The sequence below is a fragment of the Cheilinus undulatus genome, linkage group 20 (genome assembly GCF_018320785.1).
Source record: "Cheilinus undulatus linkage group 20, ASM1832078v1, whole genome shotgun sequence".
In the NCBI taxonomy this organism is placed as follows: domain Eukaryota; kingdom Metazoa; phylum Chordata; class Actinopteri; order Labriformes; family Labridae; genus Cheilinus; species Cheilinus undulatus.
Window position 1 is genome coordinate 37,756,181 of NC_054884.1, and position 17,456 is coordinate 37,773,636.

The 17,456-nt window shown below is 40.6% G+C and overlaps 1 protein-coding gene across 2 annotated transcripts in view; it reads left to right on the forward strand.

Annotated features, from left to right (window-relative positions):
- Positions 1–149: 149 nt before the first annotated feature.
- rnf213b (ring finger protein 213b) overlaps positions 150–17,456 on the forward strand; it is a 50,698-nt gene continuing 33,391 nt past the window's right edge. The window contains exons 1-24 of one of the 2 annotated variants that reach the window (XM_041815408.1): positions 150–214; positions 867–1,021; positions 1,452–2,146; positions 2,277–2,432; positions 3,728–3,888; positions 3,979–4,274; positions 4,346–4,593; positions 5,230–5,436; positions 5,516–5,720; positions 5,832–5,878; positions 5,961–6,126; positions 6,197–6,346; positions 7,065–7,163; positions 7,414–7,542; positions 7,626–7,791; positions 7,881–8,048; positions 8,287–8,436; positions 11,065–11,696; positions 12,513–12,672; positions 12,748–12,965; positions 13,052–13,195; positions 13,276–13,428; positions 15,795–17,088; positions 17,200–17,384. In XM_041815408.1, the coding sequence (XP_041671342.1) occupies positions 920–1,021; positions 1,452–2,146; positions 2,277–2,432; positions 3,728–3,888; positions 3,979–4,274; positions 4,346–4,593; positions 5,230–5,436; positions 5,516–5,720; positions 5,832–5,878; positions 5,961–6,126; positions 6,197–6,346; positions 7,065–7,163; positions 7,414–7,542; positions 7,626–7,791; positions 7,881–8,048; positions 8,287–8,436; positions 11,065–11,696; positions 12,513–12,672; positions 12,748–12,965; positions 13,052–13,195; positions 13,276–13,428; positions 15,795–17,088; positions 17,200–17,384 (5,931 nt within the window). In that variant the 5' untranslated portion in view covers positions 150–214; positions 867–919. Of the gene's footprint in view, positions 215–866; positions 1,022–1,080; positions 1,113–1,451; positions 2,147–2,276; positions 2,433–3,727; positions 3,889–3,978; positions 4,275–4,345; positions 4,594–5,229; positions 5,437–5,515; positions 5,721–5,831; positions 5,879–5,960; positions 6,127–6,196; positions 6,347–7,064; positions 7,164–7,413; positions 7,543–7,625; positions 7,792–7,880; positions 8,049–8,286; positions 8,437–11,064; positions 11,697–12,512; positions 12,673–12,747; positions 12,966–13,051; positions 13,196–13,275; positions 13,429–15,794; positions 17,089–17,199; positions 17,385–17,456 lie in introns of those variants that run through there. The other variant, XM_041815409.1, reaches the window with a different exon arrangement.

Sequence of the window (17,456 nt, forward strand, 5' to 3'; positions counted from 1 at the left end):
ATAAATTAAATAATTATATTACTGATGAAAGTGTTGGCTTGATAAAAACGGAGGTTACATCGAACAATATCGATCGATGCTAGCTTTCGTTAGCTTTTGCTTTAGCTTTAGCGACGATCCCTTATAGTTAGACAGTAATCAAACAAACGCTTCTTAAGTTGTCGGTGGTTATTGTGGACAGATCTGCTGTTTAACTTGTCCGCTGTAAAGAAAGGTGAGTACAGGACTTATTACAATCAAAATTATTAGTTTGCACTGCTGTACTTCTTCGGGGTGACTCCATTTGCATTCATCAATAACAAAATACAGTTTTGTGTAATGTTACGTACTTTATAGTTACAGTTTTACAGCTTAAGGCTATTAAACAACCACAGATGATAAATTGCTAAAACTCGTTGTGTAAACTTGAAGGATATTGCTGCAACACAACCTATAAACAAATTATTTATTTTAGGTGCTTGTATTTAGAATTAGGGTGTCCCATCCACCCATAACCTCTTTGACTTTTGGTGATTGGGTCAGAGTTTAAAAGGCTTTTATTATGACGGAAATCATGAGTCTTGTGATGGAAAACCTTTGGGTATGCATCTAATAAATGGTTTCCATTCTCTTAATGTGTGCAAACCCCTAATCTGAAGATACTGAGGCACTCAAGTCTGCAGGAGCCCCAGCAGAGGGCGCTCATGTTGCACTAAGTCCCAGTGCTGGTGGACACCCATAAGCACACATTATTCACAAAACAAGCACAATAAAAACTTTAAATGCAAATTAAGGTAAATGATGACACATGGGATAGAACAAAAGAGTCCAAAAGTAGGTGTAAGTCATAGATTTGTATATGAATGATTTAATGATCTTGTCTGCAGGGACAGAAAACAGGGGAACAAGGACACCCCTGAGAAGAAAAAGACCCCTGCAGATGCACGAGGGAGCAGCAGACCTCTCCGGCCCACCTGGATCTCAGGAGGGGGCCCAGAAAACAGAGGATGTTGCAACCAAAAGTCCCCGAAAGAGAAATAAGGTAGCGATTATGTCGTATAAGCTGATGGACTGTGAGGTTTAATGAATGAGGAAGAAAAAAGGAACAAACCAATGCTGTGATAGGGACAAAGGTAAAACCTGCTGATATGTGTGGCCAAAATATCAGCTGTAAAATTTGGCAGAAATGTTCATATCTACTGAAACTGATGAGTTTTTCAGCTAATATCTGCGCATACAAATGCTATTCCAATAAATGAAATGCTTCAAAAATTTTTGCTAGAGCTTACGTTTGGGCCAACTTTGTTTCTTGCTAAATTCTGGAATGGCTGCTATAAGAGGGGACTCGGATTGGTGGGTCAGAGGACCAATCAGAGCGCCAATAAAGGGCCGATTGAACTGTTGCGACAGTTCTAAAATCAAAAATAAGATTTGTTTATCTGAATTAAAGTGTTAAATATTTTGTTTTCCAGAAACAGACACCAAGCAATCTGAGCAGAAAAGTTCAAGACAAGGAGATGAGGAAGAAGAGATATCAAAACAGAAAGCGGAATCCTACAAATGTCAAAGAAGGAGCAGACTCAAAAGACAAAGACAAGATGGAGGTTTTGGAAGCTACAGACACACAATGTGTGGATCCACACATGGTTGATGACCTGAAAACAGCAGACAACACTGAACAACAAGTTCTGGTCATTTGTCAGAGCAACCAGGAGACTCAGACAGACATTCGTATGCCACAAAAAGATGAGGAAAAGAGTCAGCCTGGCCTTAACAGTGCTCCTGAAACACACCTGGATCAAGACCAGCACAAACCTGAACCCAAACTAGAAGACAGCAAGAATGCCCAGACTTCCTCAAAGCAAAATGAGAATGCAGACGGTGAAAAAGCATTGTCTGATTTAGCTGGAGAACAGAATCCAGAGCATAAAGAGGAGAGCATCCCTGCAGGATCATCAGATTCAGCTAGAGAACAGAATCCAGAGCCTAAAGAGGATGGCCTCTCTGCAGGATTATCAGATTCTCCCAAAGATTCAACCACTGAAAAATGTACAGCGCCAAAGTCTTATGCTTCAGCTGTGACTGGAAAGAGTGGAGGTGACAATCAGTCAAGTGTAGAAGGCTTTAAGGCAGCAGATAAGACCACAAAAACCTCCCAAAACACACGGTCAGTTCAGTTCAGTTCAGAAGACGTGTGGTTAAAACTTTAATTGTAACACTGGATTTTTGTATTGAACTCAACTTTTGAACTGCTTCCATTGCATTAACATATACTGTTACAATTTTTTTTCCCAAAGTGATCGAAATCCAGTCAGACCTCCTCCTGATGTCCCGATGTTCACCTTTCACATCTATGCCATTCTGGACAAAAAGTTCAGGTTCAATCAGGAGCACGATCAGCTTGTGCTGTGGACAGAGGGAGGATATTCTCTTCTGGAAATGACACATTTTGTGTAAGTATTGAGATTTTACATGTGCATAAGAAGGTTTTATATGTGCACATGATGTTTTTTTTATGTGCATGAGGAGGTTTTATATGTGCACCAGACAGTTTTATATGTGCACCAGACCGTTTTATATGTGCATGAGAAGGTTTAAAATGTGCATGAGGAGGTTTAATATGTGCATGAGAAGGTTTTAAATGTGCACAAGGAGGTTTTATGTGTGCTTGAGGATGTTTTATGTGTGCATGAGGAGGTTTTATGTGTGCATGAGGAGGTTTTAAATGTGCATGAAGAGGTTTTATATGTGCACTAGTTTTATATTGCACGAGAAGGTATTATGTGTGCATGAGGAGGTTTTATATGTGCATGAGGAGGTTTTATGTGCATGAGGAGGTTTTATGTGTGCACAAGGAGGTTTTATATGTGCACGAGGAGGTTTTAAATGTGCATGAGAAGGTTTTAAATGTGCATGAGAAGGTTTTTAAATGTGCATGAGGAGGTTTAACATGTGCATGAGAAGGTTTTATGTGTGCATGAGGAGGCTTTATATGTGCATGAGGAGGTTTTATGTGTGAATGAGGTTTTGTATGTTCAAGAGAAGGTATTACGTGTGCATGAGGAGGTTTTAAATGTGCATGAGAACATTTTATAAGTGCACGAGGAGGTTTTATATGTGCATGAGGAGGCTTTATATGTGCCTGAGGAGGTTTTGTATGTGCATGAGGAGGTTTTGTATGTGCATGAGAAGGTATTATGTGTGCATGAGGAGGTTTTATATGTGCATGAGGAGGCTTTATATGTGCCTGAGGAGGTTTTGTATGTGCATGAGGAGGTTTTGTATGTGCACGAGAAGATATTATGTGTGCATGAGGAGGTTTTATATGTGCATGAGGATGTTTTATATGCGCATGAGGATGTTTTATATTTGCATTAGGATGTTTTATATGTGCATGAGGAGGCTTTAAATGTGCACAAGTAGGTTTTATATGTGCATGAGGAGGTTTTATATTTGCATGAGAAGTATTTTAAATGCAGATTGGCTTGGCCTGAAACTTTTTTTCCTGATTGGTCCACATTTTATGTCTGAATTGGTCTACCATGAAGTTACCAGTCACCCTACAAAATGATCTCTATGATCTCTATGATTACTGTGACTCTATATCTCATGTTATCTTCAATATTTAGTATTTCAAATGTTCCAATTCTTGTGAAAACATTACAATCACTGCTTTCACCCTGATACTGTCAGTGTTTCCGCTTGCATGAAGCTGTCTTTTAAAAGAAATCTTTTGTCTTCTGTTTAGTGGACTGAAACAGGAAGGTTATCTGGTAGAGGCGAGTCTCTCTGTTGAAGACAGAGGCTTGAGAGGCAGCTGGTTGACGTATTGGTACGGTGTGAAGCAGCGACACAAAGAGATTTCAGGAACTGCTACCAGACGTGTTCAGATTCCTTTCAGTGGAAAAGGTAGGATGAGTAAACCATTTAGTTTCAGTGTGTAAACGTATTCCTGTTGGTTGTCTCTTTGACATAAACTGATCTGGTTCTGTCTTGTAGAGCTGCACCTTTATGAAGGCTTCATCAGCCGTCTGGAGGCTGGATCCACAATGCAGAATTTGTTTCAGACTGGACTTCAGATGGTTGGATGGATGAAACCGAAAGGTGTGGAGATATCAGACGTCTGGCAGACCTCAGCCAGAGAGCTGCTGGGCAGAATCTTCCAGAACTGGACGCCATCGGACAAACAGAGCACTGACAGCCTGTGTGACAAACTGATTCACTTCATGTGGAGTCTCAGTTCTGCACACCAAAGGATGAAGTTTCCAGATAATTCACAGCCTCCGGTGATCAAGGTCGGTGTACAAAGAAGTCAGAACATGAGTTAAAAAGTTTATTATTGTAATTTCATTCTTTCTGTTTGCAGACGTCAGAGCTGGTTTCAGAAACTCTGGTTCAGATCCTAAAAGGAGAGTCAAACATGAAATTTCCCAGCAGCTTTAGGAGCATTGGTCCTCTTGTTCTGGGCCTTTCTGTTTTCATGGTGACCAGAAAGTGTAACATCAACCTGGGGGTGAAAGGCTGGGCTGAGCTGTGTCTCCTGGTGTCCTCAGAGACTGCCATGGACAAGAAAAGCCTGGACGAGCTGCTCAGCTCTTTCCATAATCCGCAATAGTAAGTTTGGCTTTAAGTCTGATGAAGAGAAAGTTGAGCTGTGAAATGTTTAAACGGTTTTCAAGCTCAGTGGTTGTTCGTTAGGGAAGGGGGTTTGCTCATGAATAAACACAGATTGCCAGTCCTCATTCCCTTTTAGAGCTAGGTGCGCCTGCCGGTGTGCATGTTGGTATTTACCTGACAGATTTCAATCTGTATTCTCAAATAGATAGAACTCTGTCTGGCTCTTTAATGTCTTTTCTTTCAACTGAACATACCTTTGAGTTTGTATTCCCACAACATCAGAAACAGTCAAAAAGATTCAGTGAACATTTCCACATAATGCTAAAAATCTTTGGACATAAAATAAGGACAAGACTTGATCTATGTAAACTAATATTCTGTGAGCTTAACATGAAAAACAGCAGACTGCAAACATTTATTTACTTATTTTCCCTGCTGTAATCCCCAGTTATATTCTCTAAAATATTCATAAGGGGCATTGGAAAGCCTGAATTGACATCTATGGGCTTTAACGTCAGTGGTACATGTAAGGACAGTTATGTATGGAATTTATCATAAATCTAGCCTTGTAGCATGAGAGCGTGTGAGTATGTGTTCTTCAGCCTATGTCTCCCTCTTCTGCCTCTCTTCCAGCACTGTGTTGGGTCTGATGAACCTCTGTGTCCAGCAGACGGTGTCCGAGCTCGTCCTCCTCGTTCCTCTGTTATTCAGACTCAGACAGCGAGGAGGCGATGCAGCAGAAGTGGGTCCAGCTGTCGAAGAGGAGAACTGGTCAGGACTACAAAATGTCCTTTTCAGAAAGTTCAGGGAGAACGTCGAGTCCTATCCTGACAAAAGAAAGTGAGTCAGGCTCGGCAACATCAGCCTTTCTGACTTAAAAGTGAGCATACTTTAATGTAAATGTTATTTCTTCTTACAGGAGGATGCTGACTTTGATCCAGACTCACTTGTGTCTGGTTAAACAGATGCCTCTGCTTCAGATCAGCTGGTTATCTCTGGTTACATTTGAAGATTTATCAGAGTTTTCAGAGCTGATACAAGTCCCTGCAGAACAGCTGATCCAGAGCACCATGTACAGACTGAGACAATGTGGAGACGACAACAGAAGGCAGGAGAGTCTGAAGGTGGCTCATCCAGACAAAAACTCTGTCATCAGTGTTAATGCTGGCAGCTTTATCTATAAATTACTTATTTTATCAACATAACAGTGATATTCTTTCCCTTTCTACCTTCAGAAAACTTTGACTCTCATACTGCTGAAGGTAGACAAAGAAAAGCAGAGGTAAACATCATGGGATATTCTTTATGTTCCTCTGATGTTCAGTGGTTTTGTGCTTCTTACTACTCTTGCTTTCTTTTTGTAGTATCGTTGAATCAGGGAATATAAAACCCGCCTTCATGAGCAGCGTCAGTGTGGTGAAGAACACGTGCCGCATCGCGAGATTTGTCTCTGGATTTCAGTCTGTAGTCCTGTCCTACCAGCTCCTGCTGAAACTGGCAGAGATTCTAGAAGCTGCACTGAGGAATGAGGTATAAATCTCCACTCTGTGTTTGTTATCCATCTTCTTTGCCACAGTTTACTTCATTCTGCACGTTTTAGTCCCCAGCAGAAGAGTTCGAGACTTTGAGGCAGAAAGTAGTGGAGGAGCTGTTTGCAGTGCAGCAGAGAATCAGCGAGTGGAGAGATGAACTGCTGCAAAAACCCCTCATTGCTCCTTCAAAATCCCTCAGCTATCCAAAAGAAATCGAGGTAAGCAGTGTGAGAATGTTTACTGGTAGATAATGTCACACTCTTCTTAAAGATACGATACAGAATTTTTAAAATGACTATACCTATGTTGTATTTATTTTCTGTTTTTCAGTATTTACATGACTCATGGCAGTTACCACAATAAGACATGTGTTGAGCTGTCAGTGCATCCTTAAAGCTCCTCTGTGTCCTTAGCTAGCTATGGCTGTAAGAGACTGTAGGATGCAAGCAGGGAGCGGGACAGTTTAGAGGAGCTAGGACAGGAAGATGCGGGTAGATTTGGGAGGGAAACTTGTGCCACAGATGTTGGTTTGCACTAATCTGAGGTCTGACATATTGCTGTGGTCTGCTAGTAAGCATACAGTTTATTTTACAGAGCTGGGAGGATTCTGTGGAGGAAGCTTATGAAAAGAAAAAGATAGATATGCAGAGTTAGGAGCAGAGGCTGAACAGTAAGGATGGAAAGTTAGGACTTCTCCAGTAGAAGTGGGATGTAGAGGGTTTGCAGCAAGATCAGCTGTTTCATTACTTAGAGATCTGGGAGTGCAGGGACTGAGTTTGTGAGGAGCTGAGGCTGGTGCGATATTTGTTTACATTTACAGTATTTTGCAAAAATAAAGCACTGCTAGAGTCCCAAAGAAAGCTTTATTTTACATACTTCTAAATCACACAGTAAAAACATTTTTAAATTCTCTTTTGTCCTTTATATAATTTTCAGATGTGGGACGCTCTGCTAAAGGCTGAAAGCTCTTTTGGAGACGTTTCATCACGCTGGAGCCAGAGCCTGAAAAAAGACCTAAAAAAGAGGCTTTCTAAGGTCAGTCATAGGTTGATGTAAAATATATTTTTCCTGTGTAAAGTTGTGTGAAGTTCACACAAATCCTACATTTAAACTTGTTGAGTTTGGATCTGTCGTTGTCATTTTTTGTTCGCACCATGGAGAAGTAGAGCTCATCTTAACTACTAGACCTCAATGTCCAAACTAACCAGTTATTTTTGCAGTTATTTATCAGAACTGAAGCTGATGTAACCCAGTGCAATTTAAGTTGTTTTTTTTTTTTCTGCAGGCAACAGAGGAGGATAAAGTTCTGCTGTGCTGTCACGACTCGTTCTCAGCCTCCATCGGGAAAAGCCATGATGATTTACGGGCCTGTTTTGAAGATTTGTGTCAATCTGCAATCAAGACAATCTGCCAGGTCGGTAAAAAGGGAATCGATTTTTGCTCAATCAAGTATTTTAGTTAGGAGTTAACATGGTAGATGATACATCCATGTTTTAGAGAGGACAGGAGGGGGATCTGCTGCGGAGTCTCAGCTCTAAGGTGAAGGATCTCCCTGAAGCTGTCCTGTCTGCTGTTGTAGTCGAGTCTGCAGCTCGATTCAGAGACAACTCTGTCATCCAGCTGCTGCATCCTCAGTCTGCTGTCAACCACCTCCTGTCTCAAGGTAAATTTCTTCTTCATGAAATGTAACCGCTGTTATTAACTCATGTTCGTCAACTTTTTGTGATGGTAACCATGCTGGTCTTTGCTCAGATGATTGGAAGTCGGTCCGCATGGATGAAGCTGCAGGACTAGTCCTTCACAGCTCTCTGGTTTCTCTCCAATCTCTGCTCAAGTCTCTGCTCAAAGGAAATATTCACCTGGGTCACCTGCAGACCTGCCTGAAGTATCAAGACCAGTTCAAGAGGCTTTGCCAGCAGTGTATGAACCTCACCAAGCTCACATCACAATAAAACCTTTCACTACATTATGACTGATGATTTTCAGCAATATTGATTTTTATGCATTGTTATTATTTATGCAATTCAAAATGTTTGTATAGAACATTTTTATGTAAGTCATTCTTCAAGCAAGGATCACATTACCTTCAGACAGCACTTTTTTCATATATGGTAAAGGTCTATTAATGATATTATGTTTTTGTGATTTTGTCCTACAGACAAGAAAAACTCAGACTCTGAGGTTGTTTCTGTGAATGCTGAGATTGTTTTGGCTCAGAGAGAGAAGGATTTGAACTCTTTCATGCTGCGGAAACAGCAGATGGATACGCTGATAAAGATGATAGCAAAGGTGACAGAAAGCATCACAGGTAAGAAACACTAATACTGTAAAATCTGTAAAAAAAAAAAAAAAAAGCCATAGCTGCTTTTTGGAGTCTCCCAAAGGCGACTTGCCACTAAAAATTTTCTTTTTGTTCTGTGAAGTCCACACTGAGCTCTTCCTGTGCATCTGCTTTCACCAGCTGAAGTTTGTGCTTCTACAAGCTTTAGTACAGAATTCTTAGCCTGCAGTGGTCATTGTGAGACCGGATCACAACTCATGAGTCACTGTTCTTCTCTAATGGTCAGTTGTCCTTGACTAAGTAATATTTTCAGTCAGGCCAGTGCTCCAGAAGCTTTGTTTCCTTTACGGTAAACTTCATGTTTTCTTTAAATGCTTGATTAAGTCCTAACAAGGGAAAAAAAGGGATTAAAAAGAGGTGTTAACCCCCGCTGGCCTGCTCTGTATCATTATGTATTCCACCAGACTGTTAGCAGTAGAGAAGTTGAATGAGTTGAATTTTCAATCACAGCAGTGTATGAAAATGTCAATAGCCTACATGTGGTGATGACAGCAAGGTCTCATGCTGGTATATTGGTCACATTGGTATACAGCAGTGGTTCTCAACCTTGGGGTCAGGACCCCCTTGAGGGTGGTGAGACATTAAGAGGGGTCTCCACATTCCCTACTAAAAAACCTGCAAATATTTTGTTGCCACTTTACACCAATTTTGCCAAATATTAACTTGTTAACCCATTATTGCCACCATTAACCCCATTTTACCACTTTTATGCCAAATTTTTCCCAATTTTACCCACATTTCACTATCTGATATGCCCATTTTTGCCAGTTTGACCAATTCTGCCAACATCTGCCTATTTTTTCTTTCTCAGTTAGCACTGTTTATGGCCAGTGTATATCAATTTTTTCTTCCCATTTCACCAGATTTCCACCCATTTTTGCCAATTTAAACCTTTTCAGCCACTTTTTAATTCCTTTATACCACTATTTATGCCCATTTTCGCCACTGTAACCCACTTTTGCCTTTTTTTTGCCATTCTTATATAATTTTTGCCAACCCTTTTCCAGTTTCATCACCATTTCCACTATTTTATTTGCTATTATTAACCCATTTTTTAAATATTTAACCCATTTTAATTCTTTATTTTTTAACAAAATAGATTTACATTTTTAAAAAGGCTATACTACACAAACAATTAAGAAAAAGAGACTTGTTTTTTTAAATAAGAGTAGTTATTTTTTAAAGTTAAATGTAAAATATGGATATCACAGCTTAACTTTACAATAGACCATAGTTTTGTTGAATTCCATGAGCCCACAGTTTGGCTTGACCACAGAAAGCTCTCCCTTTTATACCCCCTTTTGGACAGCCTTGTCTGCACATGACTAATAATATCTTGAATAATAATAATAATAATAATATCTTGAATTGACTACTCTTGAAAATGTGCATGGCTGTGTTCAACCACCTTCAGGTTCAGTGGGGTTCCCTGGTCTCTGGCACCTTTATTTGGGGGGACACTGGCGGAAAAGATTGAGAACCCCTGGTATAAAGGATACAGACAACTTTGTAGATGAAAAAACAGATATCAAAAGTGCACCAAATTTTACAGTAGTAAAACTAGGACTGAAGTATGACAGTTTGCTGGTTGAGTTTTTGTGGACTATTTTCTTTGAGTGATGTTTACACAAAAAAGCAAACCACTGAAAAAGGAATTACCCTGAAAGACTACAAAGTAAGTAACTTTCAAGAAAATGCGGGCTGGGAATGAGCAACTCAAGAGTCCAGCGTTACTGTTGTAGTTCACCTACTTTTGATCCTTCGCAGACTCATGACTACTGTGGCGTTGCTCACTGATGCAAAAAAACTGCTGCTGACATTAGGATACTGTGCATTTTAGTTGACGGTTAGGTAATATTAGGGTACCCCAAAAAAGTAACAGAGAGTAAGAAAATCAAAGCCTTGATGCCTACATAGCTGTCCATATGAATACCCCTGCTTAATTTTTCACTGAAATGTAAAAATATGGTGCGCAGATGAAAAGAGGCCTCTTTCTGATTTCAACATCTCATTCAGCTAAAAGTCACCAGTAAACATGGTCATGTTTTAAATCATAACCCTGGCTTTTGTCAGTATTAGCATTAGCCGATTCATTGCTTCTGTTACAAATAAAAAGTTGCTATGGAAAATGCTGCTTTACCCTTTAAAAAATGATTTGCAGGTGTCTGATAATGACATTTTAAGCTTTCTAAACTTTCCTTGTCCAAAATATGCACTACAGAGATTACTACAGGGAATTTATGGATATGAGTGTTCATTTAGCACCAGAATCCAGTGAGGAACATGCCCCTTTTGCCCCCCTAATTAGGGCAGGATTGGATAGGACAGACGGTGTGATGTCATGTACAAAAGGGCCATTGCCTGACAATGTTAAATACAAACTTTGGAACAGATTTCAGGAGGAACTATGTCAGGCAGGTTCACACAACAATGGGCAGAATGATGTTTTCAAATGTTTGGAATCTTTTTTATAACTCTGCATTTTCAGGCAAATATGACACTGTTTTAGCGTATATGAACAGCTGAAAAGGTTACTGTTCGTAGCTGAAATTGTCATCAAATGTTGCTTTAATAATATGATTCTTGTTCAACCAGTTCCTGAGATGTCAGCACTTGAGGAGCAGCACATTGCAGATCTCCAAACTGTGAGCCTGAACCAACTGGTGCTCGTTCAGTCCTTCGATGCTGACGGGACCTTGGGGAAAATCGGGCCTCCACAGATCCTCTGGTATAAGACCAGCCTGAACACCCTGAAGATGGCCAGTGAGATGCACAGACTGCATCACAGCAACCTGATTCTGTCCTTCTGGGTCAATGGCGCCACAGCTTTGGCATCAGCGAGGCAGCCCACCCCAGCTCCTGTTCCAGTCAGCCTAACACAGATTTGTGAGAACATCTGGAAGCCACTGCTGACAGAGTTCTGTCACATTGGTGTCAGCATCGCCAACGCAAGCATCACTTTTGAGCGGCTTGATCAGGTTTTAGTGGACTCTGGTGACGAAGGAGATGGGAAGCTACTGAGGACAGAGCTGCGTCTGATGTCAGAGATGTTGAATGAGTCAGAAGGGTTTAGACCTGGAGAGGGCTGGGTGGAGGTCAGGCTCGGTCAGATCCAGGAGTATCGACAGCTACATGACGCGGCGGTGGCAGCCAGTGTGATTCTGAAGATTGCTGAAAGACTGAAGCTGTCCGGAGACTTCAGTGAGATTTACAGTCTCAGCCAGATGGTAAAACTCATTTGATCTGCAGTTAAATGTAATTTAATGGGGAAACCAAAACAAGACACACATTATGTATGTTGGGTGGCGTTTATTTACCTAATGATAAAAGAAATGACTTTAGGTACTTTGCATTACTTTTTGTTTTGACCCTTAGGGCCACTGTAGTATTGATTTGTAAAGGGGAGAGCTGAAAAGACATATCAGGCATTTCAAAATGTATACAGTGGAACATTTTAGATTGATATTCTGATATACAGTTTAGGATTTAATGACAAATATCAGAAATTCTACTGCAAACACTCAAATCTTAGTAAGTGAATTTGCAAAATTTCTCATAAGAAATATCTCATTGCACTTACAATAAACAACATTAACTTTAAAGTCCAGATAGACGTTTTATTTCAAGATATACAACTGGAAAAATATAGTAAGAGCATATTTAGTAATAAGCTTTTAAAAAATAAAAATGATTCTCTTGTTGGTTCTATTAAAATTAGATGTGATATACAAGTAAGATAGATCATCACATTTTAAGCCATGAGGATAGGTTGCATGCCTGATAGACCTGATATTTTTTTCTTTTTATATCTTGAAACAAGATTTCTGGACATGTCAGGTGAATATGGTGTACAATAAGTGTAATTTGATGTAATGTGTAATGTGGAGTATAAATTTTGCATTACAGTTGCTTCAAGTCAAGTTTTTTCAACGTGAAAAGAAGAAGTGAAATGGGATATCCTTTTGCGAAGAAAGATGCAAATTGTTATTTTCTTAAAAATATAAACATTAGTCTTATAAAATATGTGTATTGTGATTTAACAGGAAGAGACCACGTTCAGGCAAAGATCCCTGGGCTCTCTCAGTAAAGACCTCTTCCGTGCCAAACAGCATCTCTCCTCAGTCACCAGGCAGCAAACGGCCTGTCTGGAAGAGTTTCTAAAGAGTCAGACTCTGATCACCTGGGTCAAGGAAAACCTGAAAAGTAAGACACTTTTTTGGATAAAATAATGTCTTTTGTTTTGTTAGTTCTCTGCTAACTTCTCCATCTCCCTCACAGATATGAGTGATGTGAAGGTCTATGTGGACCTGGCCTCCATATCTGCTGGAGAGAATGACACAGAGATCGACCAGGTTGCCTGTTTCCATGATGCCGTCATGGGCTATTCTCCTCTGTTGTACTCTCTCTCCCCCCGTGCAAGCTTTGAGGAGTTCATGAGGTGTGCTCAGCAGGTGTGGGACACCCAAAGCAGAGATGAGAAGCTTCCTGACAAACTGGTATGAACTCTTTCCTTATTTATATGCGGATCATAAAGTCATGGTTATAACCGTGTGACAATGATGCCTCTGAAATTGTTCTGCAGAGAGAGTCTACCCGACTGTTGAGCTGGCTCAAAGCACTGAAGGAGACCCATGGCTCTGTGGAGCAGTCCTCTCTCTCTCTAGCTTCTTCTATTAATGCTCATGGAGTTTATCACATTGGCTGGTCTGATAGAAACACAGAGAAGGTAAGAGTGAAGTCAACAGATGCCTGATTCGTAGGGTTTAATATGTAATTAATGAGGCGTGTTTTTGTTTATTTTGATAGAGATGCCTCCAAAACATGATTCATGTCACAGTGAGGAAGGGCAGAGAAGAGAAGAAGTACAAGCTTGAAGAGCTGCTGGAGCTCCAGAACAAACTCATGCTCATGTCGTCAAAGGGCGAGCACGGCAGGGAGCAAGTCAACAGGTTCACAGAGGTCAGAGGCTTTTAAAATAATCCGTGAAACTAACGTGTTATCTTATGAATGTTTTACTCAGGGTTATACAGAAGATATTTGAACTGTGTGTACACCTTTCTGAGTAAACAACTAAATAAGAGTGTTTTAAAGAATGCCCTGTAATAAAGAGTTGGTAATGAGGACTCTAAGATTGAAGCAAGCGATACCAAAGTACTTCAAATGACAAATTTTGAAGTGTCCACTTGAGACTAGTACCATAAGCCTCCAAAGTACCACATTATAATGTCCAATCTGACAGCAAAATTATAATTTTTCTAGCCTGGGACACCCCAGACGCTCATATGCTCTTGGCCATTGTGATCTAACCAAACTAAGGCCACAGTTTCTCCTGATCACAAAGAAAAGACTCTGCCTCTGCAAAAGTTTGTCTAACAGGAAGTAGCCTAGCACTGGTTGCTGTCAGAGGGAATGTAAACCTAACAACTGCCCATAATTGTAAAATACCACAAATATAACATGAATCAGCAATTTTTAATGTAACAATTCCACAAAATGTAATCATTTTTGCAACCACATTTGCAATAATAGTTTATCCTTGTTGGAAGATAAACAATTTCCAGCTTTAGAAATTGTAATAATTTCCCGCAGATGTAATGAAATGAAAGTTGTCATAGTTTTTGAAGCCTTTTTCTATAACTTCCAGTGGGCTCAAGTCAGATTAAGCTCAAGCCACATCAGAAACTGTAATCATGGTGATTTTTGTTTGCCATGAAACAGGAAGTGGCTTATCAGAGTCTTAAAACTCTAGTTGAGTCATGAGTCTAAGTAACCTGACTCGCCAGAGGGAGGTGTCTCACACATCCATCTGGAAAACCTTCTATAGACGGTGTTTGGGAAAGGGCAGAGCTCAGAGGGTGATTGGATGAAAGCTCTGTCACATCTTTATGGGCCAATCAGAGCAACAAAACATGTGACGTCGTAGCCCCAAACCGAGGTGCGCCACTACCGAGGAGTAAACTTCATGGAGAACTGCATAACTTGAAACATGGTGACTGTAGACATGTCAGTACATGATTTTTGTCGTTTTCGGAAGAAAACAACTCACTGCTGTTCTTTGTTCTTCTTTTCACGAAGAAATGTCGTCAAGTTCTGAAAAAAACTGGCGCTATAGCTTCATCCACGCTAATTTCACGATAACTGCACCGGCCTCTTGCCATTTCTTGCAAGAGGCCGGTGACTCCACCGTGCCTGAAAGTACTGATCCTCGTCACTGATTGGTCCTCACTTTCTAGTCGGGCCCAAACGGTTCACATGGGAGCTTTGCAAGATGGATTCTCCATTAGGAAACACGGAAACAGGCGAATCCATCTGCTTTGCAGGGTTAGAGTCTTAGCAGAGTGGATTAAAATATGTTAAATCATTGCTCTGAGGATATCATGAATAACACAAACATTGACCCAGCTAGTTTTATTGTTTCCAAGACATTAAAATTCCTGTCCACTCAAAATTCAATTGTAACTAGCTTTATTAAGAACAGAGACATAAGATTTTTACAAACTAGCATGGTCTTGTCCCATGAATTCTGTTCATGTGCAAAAAAAAATTGTTGTTATTAGCTCTTTATGAACTGTAAAATTACTTATATTTGAATAAGAAGAACACCCCTGAGGGTTTAATTCAAGAGGAACCCCTGAAATTTTGTAGAATTTTTCAAAATTTATATGTATCCTCTCCTTATCCATATCTCAAGATTAATAGCTCTACCAGTGTTTTAAGAATCAAAGGAAGCTACTTCCTGTTTCATGGCAAACATAAACTTACCATGACTACATTTTTTGATGTGGCTTGAGATACTTCCTGTTTCATGGCGAACAAAAACTTTCCATGACTACGTTTTTTCAAAGTGTCTTGAGCCACTTCTTGTTTCATGGGGAACAAAAACTTTCTATGACTACGTTTTTTGATGTGGCTTGAGCTATTTCCTGTTTCATGGCAAACAAAAATTTTCCATGACTACGTTTTTTGATGTGGCTTGAGCTACTTCCTGTTTCATGGCAAACAAAAACTTTCCATGACTAAGTTTTTTGATGCGGCTTGAGCTTAAGCTGATCCCACTGTCAGTTGTAAAATGGCCACAACAAAAAATTGATGCTGCAGATTTGTATTGCATTTGTGGTGTATTACGTTGGCAGGCAATTACTGAGTTTGCAGGTGTTACAGGACGTCCTGTTATTAGTGGGGCAGCCAAACAGTCGGACAGCCAACAAAGGGTCAATTGGTCAGCTAGTACTATTAAATATTTTTTCATCTTAGAGCCAAAGAGCCAATGACATCAAAACAAAGTGTACTAAGTAAATCCTTAAACTGCTGACTGTGCGTTGCAGGTTTTTGAAGGAATTCAGAGACTGGGCGGCATCTTTGTTCAAATGCAAACATCCGGCAACATGCTCTTCAGAGAATGGAGTGCTGAGGTCCTATGCTGTCCACAACATCAACCTTGCATCAGAGTGACATTCTTGTCCTTGTGGGGTAAAGAGATGGTGTACTATGGTGGCGTGACTGAGCAGCTGCAAAATCTAGCCCGCTCCATGAATAGCTGCCAGAAAGAGTGGCGCTCCTTCATCAGTGAGATGCGCTCAAACTTCAGCTTGTTAAACCACTACACCTCAGAGCAGATGGTCTATCTGTGCCACTGGATTCACAAGGTGTGTCTGGGGAAAGCATCAGTCCCTTCACAGTTATGGCATTTACTCAATCCCATAAAGCCTCTGTGCACTCTGGCTGATGTCAGGGCAGCATTCACAAAAGCAGCCAGTATGAGCAAAAAGCATGATTTACCGGAAGATGTTGACTTTGAGGATGAAACATGCATAGGTTCAACAACCACTTCAGCAGAGCACACTAAGAATCTCATGGATGAGACTCCTGACTTGATGGAGTTTTCCTCAGAAGATGAGGATGATGATGACAACAAATGTGAAGCTGATGACTTTAGGAAGCATGATGAAGACAGCCTTGAAAAGCTCTGGTATAAGTTCAAGGAGAACATGTCTGAGTACCTCCATGAGCACCTGGACATCAAGTCTTTGGCCCACTTCCTGTCATACCTTTCTAAAATGAACCAGCAACACATGATCAGGAACCTTCCACAGATCCTACAGGAGGGAAAACCAAATCTTGTGCTCTGTCCCAGTGCAGAGGTGTTCACCACTGTCCTTTCCTTTTACATGGAGAGTCCGGAGCAACCTCTGCCCTCTTCTGATGAGGTACTAGTCTGCAAAGAGGAGACCAAAGAGGAGGAGGTGGAGATCTTTCTCCACAGAGCTCTTGGCCAAGGCTCTGGAGAAAACTGTCAGAAGATATACTCCCTTGTCAATCCAGGACTTCTGGGATATGATGTCAGTGTGGCCTTGGGGGAACGTTTTGAGAGTCTGAAGAGAAGTGCCAGCCCACATTATCGTTTGGTAATAGTCAGTCCGGTGGTGCACCAGCACAGATATGTGCCCTCTTTCTTCAGCAATGACAAAGTGCAGGCTTGTGCAAGTCTTGCTGTAGAGACTGCAAGGAAATACCTACATCATCACTTCACACAAAACAGGATCTCACAGAACCCGGTCTCTCTGGTTTCTCCACATCAGCTCTCAGTCTGGATGGTGTCATCTTCACGTCCTGCAGTGGGTAAGACTAGCCCACAATGGGATTCCCTAATATAAAGCCAGTACAAAGTTTAAAAAATAAAAAAGGAGAATTTACATAGCATTTCAATAATGCATACCTTCCTATAAACAGGGAAATCACTCTATGTGGATCGCTTGTTTGAGAAGTTCCGACAGAAATCTCCCAGAGCAGAACACATAACTATCAGACTGATAGAGCCCACTGTTGATGTAGACTCTTTGATAAAGAGTCTGACAGAGAAACTGGAACCCTTAAGAGAACAAGACCCTGTTCTTCTGCATATTGACACTGCTGGGGTAAGTATCAAGACGTAGATCCTTGCAAATGGCTTTACTTTTATTGGCTGTGTGTTTGAGACTTTTTTTTAA